General features: G+C 39.7%; 1 protein-coding gene across 1 annotated transcript in view; it reads left to right on the top strand.

Moving 5' to 3' along the window:
- Positions 1-12398, top strand: part of ttc34 (tetratricopeptide repeat domain 34) — an 81100-nt gene that overhangs the window by 47053 nt on the left and 21649 nt on the right. The window contains exon 5 of the mRNA XM_078239737.1: positions 9875-10041. Coding sequence (XP_078095863.1) covers positions 9875-10041 — 167 coding nt within the window. The remainder of the gene's footprint in view (positions 1-9874; positions 10042-12398) is intronic.

The raw sequence follows: 12398 nt of genomic DNA, 5'->3' as shown, positions 1-12398 counted from the left end.
AACGTTGTCTGATTTCAAGAAGAAATTAGATATAGCTCTTGGAGGTAAAGTGACATGGGGATAAGGAGGGATCAGGATATTGAATTCGATGATCAAAATGAATGGTGGAGCAGGTTCGAAGGGCTGAATGGCCTACTCTTGCTTCTAGGTTCTATGCCTATGAGCTGTGGTGAATTTACCAAGTATTTTATTGATAATTCTACCGATCTATTGGGGGAGGTGGTTTCTGTATGTGTGTGCGTGCTCCTAACTCGTTAAAATCTAGTACTGTTATACTATTTAATCAATCATAATATAACCTTTGTCAAACATGGCTGACCTGTTTGATCTGGCAGATTGCCGGACTAATTTAATCCTCTTCGATTATATGTGCTTTTATAAATATAAAGGCAACAACTGAATTCTAAGTAGATCAGTGAAGATTAACATTGGCACCCTCAATACTAGAGGTAGGCAGCAAAATGAAAACTGTCAGGATTTGTTTAAAAGAAAAGACGGGCACAAAATGGAAAGAGGCCCTTTGTATATCCTTATTTATATTCTATACAAGGCTGGTCCAGAGATTGCAGAGATGTTGATTATCTCTGCATTATACTATAAGTTGTAGGTTTGTGAGAATGTTGAATACGTTGCTTCAAGGTACCAATGCAGAATAAATTGAAATGTTTAAAAGAGAAATGGACAGTTATTTTTGAAGTAAAGGCTTTAAGGAATCAAGAAAGGATGGAAATTGGGAGTAACCCATAAATAGATGCAGATTTGACATCTATAGAAGTTTACAATACAAAAAATGATATTTTGACCCATTATCTATGTACCAGAGGTTTTTAAGAGTAATCTGGAACTAATCCATTGTCCTGATTTTCCTCTATTTCAAATATTCCACTTTTCTCTTAATTGGTAATTGTGGCAAAGCATTCCATGCACCAGCAGTCTTCTGCTTAAAAACAATTTCCGACACCCTTCCCTCATTCCCTTAAGGACGTGCAGGTTAGGTGCATTGGCTATGCTAAATTCTCCCTCAGTGTACCCGAACAGGCGACAAGGGGATTTTCACAGTAACTTCATTGCAGTGTCAATGTAATCCTACTTGTGACACTAATAAATAAACTTTAGCAATGCTTTTTTCATATCATTTGTAAATCCTAAATTAAATCTCATCTTGGCTTTCTTTGCTCCATTGAAAATATTCCCAGTAACTCAACAATTATTATCTTTAATCCTAGTAAGCCTGCCTTGGTAAGTAGACTCTTCATGACAGTAGATAATGTCTGGGCTCATAGATGAAATATACCCACTTTAAAGAGGCACTGGAAGTTAACCAGTTACTTGTGGAGCCATGTTCTACCCAGTTGGACTTGTTTTCTGGATGTGGGCGATGCTAACTTGTTTATTGTATAGTTACTTTGTGGTGGTGAGCCTTCTTGAACGCTACACTCCTTGATTCACTCCATGAACAGTTTTAGGTAGTAAATAGTAGAATATTGAAAAGGAACAACAGATATAAGTTTACGCCAGGATAATGTATAATTTGAGTAGGAGCTTGGTATGCGATTGTATTTTCATGATTTTGCTGTTTTTGTCTTTCTCAGTAGTGCATGTGTGTTACTCAAACAAGCTTATTGAGTTGCTGTGCATCCTGCAGACACTGAGGTAGCTGTTGAGTTCAGTTGCTAAATTACTGATCAAACAGATTATTTTGACCTGGATGGTATCAGAGCTCTCCAGCATTCCTGTTTCTGTACCAAAATAAACCCATGCCTTCAAGAGAAATAGGAAGAAGAACGAAGAAAACATTTTAAATTATGAAATATGACTGGAATATATGATAGACAACAGGATTAGCAGAATTTTTTATGACCAGCTAATCGTAACTTAATTGTATTTTTATTGCTGATATGTAATGCAGCCAAACATCCTTGTGTAGGGTATGTACAAGGGTCCCACGGTCCTGAGACTGTCTGAGTGAGACAGAGATGGGGACTGAGTGAGTTGCAAATTAGGTTCACTTGATAAGTTTTGGTAAGTCTTTTTCAGGTTTAAATATAGATTGAGAGTCAAGCTCTGACATAAATTAATGACCTTCAAGTAAGTTAGACTGCCTTGTTAAACAGGGAACTGCCTGGTGGTGGCAGTTATCTGCCAATCAGTTGAAAGTAGTTGGTTTGATTAATGTCAGTTACTGTAGCAGGAAGCTAAACTAGCTTGTCGGAGAGTCTATGTAAGAGTCAGGCTTTTCAAACCCTTTGGCCAGTAAGGGTGTATAGTCAGACTATGCCTAAATGAGATGGAGACTGAGTATGTAGCACATTAGGCTCATGTGGGAATTCAGTACACTGGAAAAGGAGTGTGGGAAAAGGAGTGTGTTAAGTATTAGTCAGATTCATCAGTACTAGTAAGCTTTATCAATACTTGTAAGGTTTAAGTTAAGGCCAAGAAAAATTAATATAAGTAAAATAAAGTTAAGACACGGCAGTGCTGCTTGATTGCATGGAATGTGTGACCTGTAGTATGTGGGAAGTTGTGGGGGCTGCCAGTGACTGAGACAACCATGTGCAGGAAGTGTCACCAGCTGCAGAAACTTGAGCTCCAGTCTTTAGAGCTCCTACATTGACTGAAGTCATTGTGGCAAATCCATGAGGGGGCTATGTGGCTAGCACATTCAGAAGTGGTCACACTGCAGGGTAGGAGCATGGAGGCAGAAAGTGAATGGGTGACTGTCTGGCAATCTAAGAGAACCAGACAGGTAGTGCAGGAGTCCCTTGAGGTCCCACTCACTAATTGGTTTTTCATTTTGGATACTGTTGAGGGTGTTGGTTCCTTCGAAGGGTACAATCAGAGCCAGGTCCATGGCACCAGGGGTGGCTCAGTTTTACAGAAGGGGAGGAAAAAGAGAGAAAGAGCAATAACAATAAGGGATTCGTTAGTTAAGATGTTCAAGGATGCATTTCAGTGGCTGTAGATGTGATTCCAGGATGGCATGTTGCCATGCTGGTCAAGGATGTCACAGAGTGACTGCAGGGCATTCTTTTGGGGGAGCACGAATAGCCAGAGGTCATGGTCCATGTCGGTACCAATGAGAGTCGTTGAACTATGGACACTACAGCACATCAGGGAGGATGAGAGTTGCCTGGATGCTTCGTTTCAGGAGGTGATCACACTTCTTAGTGTGACCGCCTCCTGAAACAAAGGGTAGGATAGGATCTTCTGAATTTTGGAAGTGGTCAAGCACAGGAGGATTTGACTGGAGCTGAGACAGGTAAGGGGACCCAGAGGGCAAGGGCGTCAGCCTTTGCAGTTGTCCAACAAGATTTAGGTTCTTTTCAGCTTGTTCGGATGAGAGTGGGGCCTGCACAGTGGATGAGCTGACTGACCATGGCACTGTGATAAAGGATGCCATTCAAGTGAGGGAGCACATAAGAATGTAGTTAGACAGTATACTGAGGGGGATTAACGCTGTTCTCTAGCAAAGAGTGAGAGTCCAGTCATGGATGTAAATTGAAAGGCTCCCTGGTCTCTGAATCTATTTTTATTTCTTATGGAATGCTCAAAAAAGACAATAAGTGAACTCAAAAATCTCATAGATGCTGCCAGCTTCACCAACAGAATCATTGCCTACCTGCCCATCCTCAATGCTCTGTGCAGCCCTGGTTCTAGAAGCCCTTGTGTCAACTGTTAGTCTGCCCTTGTGTCAACTGTAAAGCACTCCTAAACTTTTTCCCATCCAATGTCCAGAAAATGCAGTGGGCAACAAAAGGTTGCATACAAGTGGCTCTTGCACAAACTCAGTAGTTTGTTAATTGGTAATTTCAAAATGGCAGATGGGCTTCAATTTCAATTGCTTGCATGCCCTAATTTCTGAGATTGACGTGATGACATTGTATTGCTAATCCAACATCAACACTTTGTACTTTATGTTCACTTGTGGGTGCAGTTGCTTGATTTGTGACCATAAAATCCAGCCCTTCAGTACACACGACTAAAGAATTCCTCACATTTGCTGCTTGTAGTTAAGGCTAGTGGTGGGTTGAGGGAGAGGACTTTGAAGAGAGAGTTGGTTATTGTAAAATTGAGCATAGGTGGGTCCTAGCCATCCAGTTGAAGTGAGTAAAGCATTTGAATATATTCTGCTACCGGTACATTTAGGTTTTTGTCCATTTAACTTGAAGCAAAAATAGCACAGAGATAATGATGAATTTGCTTGGGACAAGAGCACTGAAGGAAGTGATAGTGCACGTAAGAGGTCAGCATGGCAAATGAAGTCGAAGGCAAGGAAGTTAAGAATTAGAAGGAGCTAGAGGGGAATCGTTTTCCCTTGGGTGAATGCTGAAAGCAATGTTATTGAAGAATTTTGGATATGTGGATGTTTTTAAAAACTGCAAATGAATATTATCCAGGTCTTCAAAAAGTGTGCTTTGAATGGGTTAGTTATTTCCCTTGATGCCGAAAATGCCTTCAATAGAGAAGAATAGAATTATTTGTTCTATACATTGTATTAGTTTGGATTATGAAGGGACTTTGTGAAGTGAATTCAAGTACTCTGGAAGAACCCAATGGTGGCAGTCCTTACAAATGTTCGTAGATTGGAGAATTTTGACCTTCAGAGAGCCTGTCTCCCCTTTTTGTATGCTTTAGCTATTGAACCTTTGGCTCAGGCCATTAGACATGACCCCCCAGATGTATGCATTTTCCAGTAGAATATGAGATATGCAGCACAAAATTTCACTTTATGTGGCTGATGTGTTGCTGTTTGTTTCCAAGCCTGCTATTGATGTGGTGGCAAGATTTAGTCTTTTTTTTAGGTTATAAGATTAATTTTGCAAAATTGGAGGCTATTCCTCTAGGGGTAGACCGCCTTCTCCTCCTTGTTTTTCCTTTGGATAGTCCCCGTTTACTTATCTGGGCATTCGTATTACCCCTGGTTTTCGGCAGCTATATAAGGCTAACCGTTCTCCATTATTGACCTATATTAAGTGGGACTTGCATCATTGGTCACCTTCATTCATTTCCTGGTTGGGTAGAAATGTCTTAATTAAGCAGAATGTGTTGCCTAGGCTACCTCATCCTCTACAAGTGCGACCTATCCTATTGTCCACTAAAGTCATTAAAGAAATTCATGGTCATTTAATTATTTTGTTTGGAATAAGAAGAAGCCTCATTTAAAATTAGCTAAGTTGCAGTTGTCCGGTTCTAAAGGAGGGCTAGGGATGCCAAATATTGAGATCATAGAATCTACAGTGCAGCAGGAGGCCATTTGGCTCATTGAGTCTGCACCGACAACAATCCCACCCAGGTACCATCCCTGTAACCCCACATATTTACCCTCTTAATCCCTCTGACACTGAGGGGCAATTTATCTGGCCAATCAACCTAACCCACACACTTTTGGATTGTGGGAAGAAACCGGAGTACTCGCAGACATGGGGAGAATGTGCAAATTCCACGCAGTCACCTGAAGCCGGAGTTGAACCCGAGCCCCTGGCACTGGGGCAGCAGTGCTAACCACTGTCCACTGCTAACTACCACCTAAGATGTATTATTTAGTTTCCCACCTTAGATTTATATGTGAATGGGTTAGGGCAGACCCTTTATCCATATGGCTTGATGTTGATGGTGGTCAGTCTTTGCACTCCATGCAGTCACTTTTATGCCTTAGAGATCCTAAGGTGGTATTAGATAGATGTGCTAATCCTATTATCAACACTCTGAAGGCTTGGAAGCTGGTCGGTGACTTGGAGGGGCGATCTAATTTAAGTTCCCATTCAGGCTAATCCAGATTTCCTATCAGGTCTTATGGACCACTGTTTCAATATTTGGAGTGATCGAAATTTCTGTAGACTAGGGTGACGTGTTTGACGGCGCTACACTGTTATCTTTTGAGCAGCTGTGCCAACTATTTCATACTCCAAAACACTCCTTTTTTAAAGATACTTGTAGCTTAGGGACTTTATCTTTAATAAGACGAGATGTAAAAAAAAAAATTCTGCTTTCAGTGGAGCCCACTCATTTAGTTAGTAAATTTTATGACACTCTATGCTCTAAATTTGGTGATAGTACGTTGGACACCCTGTGGTCTTGGGAGAGAAACATTACAGAAAATATTGATGAGGAGACATGGGGTAATATTTGGGAATGTGCTAATAAAATTTCAGTTTGTTAATGAACGAAAGAAACTCAGTTTAGGATATTGCACCGATTACATATTACACAAGCTTGCGACACAGGTTTGACCCTGCCATATGCTTGTTGTGCCAAAAGTGCAGGGTGGATGTGGGGGATTACCTGCACTGTTTTTGGTCCTGTGTCATGATTAAAGCCTATTGGTTTAATGTTTTTAAAGAGCTTGAGAGGATCTTTGATGCAGCCTTAGAGTTCGATCCCTTGCATCTGATACTGGGTCTCTCATACACAAATATCAGTAATGCGAATGGGAAAAGGTTGTACAATATCCTAACATTTGCAGCACAGAAGAATATCCTTTGCTCATGGATTACTGATAAGCCACCTTTAATTCAGGATTGGCATAAAATCGTTCCAGCATGTATGCTAATGGAATTTTTGAATTGTTTACTTGGAGTTAAATCAGATATGTTCCGTGATGTTTGGCACCAGTACCTTACAGTTCTGGGATCCACATTGTCTAGTTTACTCCGGCAAGGTTTTCCATAAGGTCTGTGACTGTCACCATTATCCTGTGAGTTTGGTTGTGCATCGCTGAGTTAATTGTAGCTGCATCCTGTTATTCTGATATCCCACCCATCCTTCAATATATATTTTCGTTACTTGTATGTTGTGAGGTGCTGGACACAATGGGCAATTAATAATCCAGACCAACTACTGGAGCGTTGCCCGAAAGCTCGTGCTACCAAATAAACCTGTTGGACTTTAACCTGGTGTTGTGAGACTACTTACTATATAAATTATGCGTGTTGCTGGCATGAAGGTCACTATTGCAGAGGAACTTGAGCCGCTCATCACATGTGACAGGTAACAAAGAAATGAAGTTACCTGTTCATAAATTTAATGATTTGTGAAAATTGAAATACACGCCTTGAATAAGCAAAAGGTAATGTCTGCCATGGTTTTATTTGTCAATAAAGGCCAGATGTTCACAGGTGACTATCGGTCTTCATCCTTAACAGCTTTCCTACATGTTCTTCCAACAACAAAATTATAATCAATTGTACCAAAATATTTTTTGTTGTTGAATGAACAGTTTTTACTTTTTGTCAGATTTGCAACTTCCCCGTGGTTAACAGGATTCGATTGTGCTAAATTGGTTAGATTCCATACTCTAATTAAATTTAAATACCTCTGTTTGCTAAGTGCTGCAGGCATGCAGGTTTATATATCTTCCCAGCACTTTATAGTAAGGCTGTATAACCAATCAAGTCAATAAATCCTAGTCTCGCAAGGAGAAGAAAATAATTCCAAGTGACCTCCATCATAGTGAACCTTGGGTGGTGCTATGAGCGCACTGGGCTCTGGACCTCTTCTTCTTTGCTGGTAGTATTGCTGCTTGTGTTGTATTCAGGTAGAGATGGGAAAAATGTCGGAAATCAGACTTTCCATCACAAGGCAAACATTTCACAAGGTTATTGTGTATTGTCTCCGTTTTTGTCCTGGATACAGAAGCAGAAGTGTGTGATTATTTGTATGTGTGTCTCTATCACATTTGTTGTGTCTTCTCATCTACTGGGTGCTTTTATTCTCTATCCCTTCTCTCTTTAAATTGTATATTGAGTGTCGGGTACAAGCATCAGTCTCTTATGACATTAAAAAGGCCCTACCACTGGATTGCTGAGGCTCTTGTCTGCTCTAAGATGTACTGTGCACTTACTGACCACTTTCAATGGCAACAGCCAAATGGGGAGTTGGGACAATAAATTTTATTTATTTTCCTGGGGCTTGGAGTTGAACTGAAATCCTTGAGCTGCCAATTGTAGTCTAGTAAAAATAAGATGTTGCGGCTTTTGGCGGTCAATCGCCAAAATGGAAGAGATGTCTTAGTTTTCCAAAATACATCTTAGCTGTCTTGAACAAATCAGAATGCTAATGAATGAAATAAATTAGATGCAATGAATTATGAAAATATCAAAATAGCATTTTCTATATCGCTCAAGGCTTGCTAAGCAGAATGTTTGATGTAAATATATGATTAACTCACATATTTGGTCCATTATCTTTGGCAATTCAGATCTTTATATAATGGATCTTGTGCCATTAAAATAAGGATTCAGAAGTTGGCATTCTTAAATTAACTACAAATCTTTGTTCCATAGCCATCATGCTACCTTGTTTATGCAAAATTTGTGAGGCTTAAACATTTTGTAGTTAATTGCAAACTGTATCCATTTAACAAAAGGACTGAAGATTAATCCAGAATGCTACATGAAATTAAACTAACATAGTACAAGATGTTACTAGTTCAAACTGGTGCCAATAATTTATTCATCACATAGGATAGAAGAGGCAAAACCTGTAAATTAGATAGACCCTTGCATTCTTGTAATATGTCTTTCTGATTGCAAGTGTAGGGCCATTGAATTAATCCCACAGAATATGGTTTAATACATTGATCATCAGTGTATTAGAGAGGGTTGAGAAGAAAGCAAAAGAAGAACCTAAGATTCAAACACAGCACACTAGCTGGACTGATCAAAAGCTTCACTTCGTTTCCACTTCAAAAAGGAAGATTTGAGAGAAGCCATGATCTAAACAAGCACACCACAGACTCGATAATGGCAAGTTGAATTGATCTTGCCCAATACACTCACATCAAGAATAATTATGTAAAGTCCAATGCCATTAACATGTATGTTTAATGATTGCATGGCACCGTTCAAAGAGCAAAGTGTTCACCCACAGTGTTCCCACCAAAATTCCTTTTTCAGCAAATTCCATTTAAAAAATGTTCATGCTTTTTACACTACTACTAGCATGTCATTGCCACAGTTATAATAGCCACAAGTTAGAATTTGCAAAGGCTTTTCAACAGCTTTTTTGAAACCTGTTATTACCTGGCTACTAATTCAAATTCTTTCCAAGCATTTCAAGTTAATGTGACTCGACTCTTGATTCTCTTAACAATCTTCCTTTATTTAACACTTTAGGTATTATACTCAAACTTACAAGTTGCAAAACTTTAACGCTCTTACTGAACTTTAACTCTTAATTGAACATTAATTCTAATTCTTTACCTGAAAACAGACACTACCGGTTTAGAACAAAGTGGCCAGTACATTCCCGATGTAGAATCTGTCCTCTTGGTCTCTGACGATATTCTTCAGGCACTTCTATTTGCGATGGTTGAGTTCTAGCATTCTCGCTAGATACAAAGGATTGCACATCTCTTTAATCTACAAATTGTTCCACTGACATCCAGGCAATGGTGTAACTGGAAACTGATCACATTGCTCGAAGAGCCAGTAGAATTAAGCTTGGTTCAGAGAGCATGTAGCTCACTAGAATCCATAAACCTCTGTGCCATCGAGTCTAACTCAAAAGTAAACCACTTCCCATATTTGGTCAACATAGGAAGCTTCAGATCACAGCTCCCAGACCAGGTCATGATTCACAGTAACTCTGCAGCCTGCATCTGTTTTAAATTATATCTTGACCAAAAATCCCAGCATGCTTGACTCTCGGTTACACCATTGCTTTTAAAAGTAATATTGCCATTATTGCAGTTAAAATCATTGTTGTAGTCGTTCTGTCTCTGTCTACACTCTGAATTCCACCACAGTAAATGCTGGCCTTGCTAGTGATGCCCGTATCCTGAGAATTAATAAAAAAATCTAAAAGTTACTGTATGTAATTCAAGCTGCCAGGCTCTTTGAAGTGTTTTAATATTTGTTTTTTATTATTATTCCAGGAGGCACTGATGAAGCCTCGCTCCTCACGAGAGCACGATGTTATGCACATCTTAATCAGAAGAAAACTGCCATCTTTGATTTTGGCACCATTTTAAAAGCAAACCCATCCCATGTACAAGCACGATGTGGGCGGTCTTTCATGTATGTGATTCTTAATAAACCAAAGGTAATTTCTTTCTTTCATCATTGATGACTGCACTGCCTGTATTAATCTAAGGGTGAGGACATTCCCAATCAATTTAAACAATTCATGTTTCCTAAGGCAAGTGCCATATTTGGTAACAGCCAATTTGAAATTGAAATCTTGAGACTGGATAAGTCCACCCTGCACGTCTGCTCCAAGCAATCACTTGTGCCATATTTCTGCTTGCATTATTTTAGAGATGGCTGATTTAGTTCAGCCCCAACCTTGTCGATGTTATATTTATGCCCTCTATTCCAATGCAGTTTCAAATTGCTCGTGTTCAGTAGCTTCCTTGCTTGCATTAATTTCTATTTTTTGTTATTTTAGAAACGTGTACATTTTTTCCTCTGTATTTTCTTCAGTGAGCATAGGTTTTATTGCTTGAACCTTTCTTTATAATTGAAGTCTCCAAAAACCTTTAATTATTTATTTTCCCTGAACCCTTGCTGCTGTGTTTACACCCCTTTTGGCCAAGGGTGAATTTCAAAATTAATCTCATCTTATGTTTGTACTCTAACAGTTTATAAATAGAACTGCATATACCTGTGATATGTACATGAATGACTGTGTATTCGTACGTAAACACTTTATGCATCCAATTTTAATGCAAATACTTATATCTATGTGAAATTGATGCACACCAAAACTCTCCATACTTGCATTTGTAAATGAGATGCAAAACAATAATGGTGTAAATTTATTTGCAAATAAAATACATCATTGTGCATCCCTTTTTATATAAATGAGTTTACTTGGCAATGACAGCATTATATTTGTTGTATAAATATGCAAGATACCCATTGTACATATGGTCTATAGAACAAGAACTGCATAAGTTGCTATGTACATGGTATATGCACATAAGAGAATGATGCTTTATAATGTGACTGCTGACAAAACACAAAAGTTTGCATGACATTTGCGAGATACTATCCCTGAACTGGCTCCCGCATTCCAAGGATCTTAGAACGTTATTATTCTGTATAACAAAAATCAGATATTCGTAATGTTGATTTTGACTCATGGTATTAGGTACAAAGAACAAAAACAACAAAGAAAAGTACAGGCACAGGAACAGGCCCTTCGGCCCTCCAAGCCTGTGCCGATCATGATGCCCTAACAAAAAAAAACCTTCTGCCCTTACTCGGTCTGTATCCCTCTCTTTCCTCCCTATTCATGTTCCTTTCCAGATGCCTCTCAAATGTTGCTGATGTGCCTGCTTCCACCACATCGTCTGGCAGTCCATTCCAGGCACCCACCACTCTCTGCATGAAAAACTTCCCCTCCCACACATCTTCCTTAAATTTTCCTCCCCTCATCTCGAACCTGTGTCCCCTTGTAATTGACACTTCCACCCTTGGAAAAAGCCTCTGACTATCCACCCTATCTATGCCTCTCATAATTTTGTAGACCTCTATCAGGACTCCCCTCTTCCTCCATCTTTCCAGTGAAAACAATTCTAGTTTAGTCAACCTCTCCTCATAGCCAACACCCCCGAGGATAGACCCCACCCAGTCCCAAGGATTTGTCTATCTTAATGCCACACTTCCTCCTCCGATATATTGACATTCTCAACAGCATTCACACATCTATCACCGACCTCAACATCGCCATGTCCTTCTCCGTGGTGAACACTGATACAAAGTACTCATTAAGGATTTCATCCACTTCCTGTAGTTCCACGCATGACTTCCCTCCATTGTCCTTGAGTGGGCCTGCTCTTTCTCTTGCTCCGAATATATGCATGAAAAGCCTTGGGATTCTCCTTGACCCTGTTTACTAAAGACATTTCACGGCCCCTTATAGCCCTCCTAATTCCACGTTTAAGTTCCTTCCTACTTTCACTGTACTCCTCAACGTCTTCATCAGTTTTTAGATGCCTGGACTTGTTGTATCCTTCCTTTTTCCTTTTAACTAAGCTTACAATTTTCCCTTGTCATCCATGGTTCCCGAATCCTGCTATTTCTACCTTTTAAATTTTTGTGGGGGCTTGCCTGTCCTGCACTTCAATCAACTGGCCTTTAAAAGCCTTTCACATGCCAGATGTGGATTTGCCCACAAATAGCCGCTCTCAATCCACATTCCCTAGTTCCTGTCTAATTTGGATGTAATTGACCCTCATCCAATTAAGCACACTCACCTGAGGGCCACTGTTGTCCTTATCCATGGCTACCCGAAATCTTATGGAATTATGGTCGCTAAACTCAAAATGCTCCCCCACTGAAACATTGATCACCTGGCCTGGCTCATTCTCCAATACCAAGTCTAGTATGGTCCCCTCTCTGGTTGGATTATCAACATACTGTGTCAAAAAGCCCTCCTGGGCAAATCTACCAAAT

Source organism: Mustelus asterias, chromosome 22, assembly GCF_964213995.1.
Source record: "Mustelus asterias chromosome 22, sMusAst1.hap1.1, whole genome shotgun sequence".
Lineage (NCBI taxonomy): Eukaryota > Metazoa > Chordata > Chondrichthyes > Carcharhiniformes > Triakidae > Mustelus > Mustelus asterias.
This window is presented reverse-complemented; position numbering and strand designations above follow the sequence as displayed.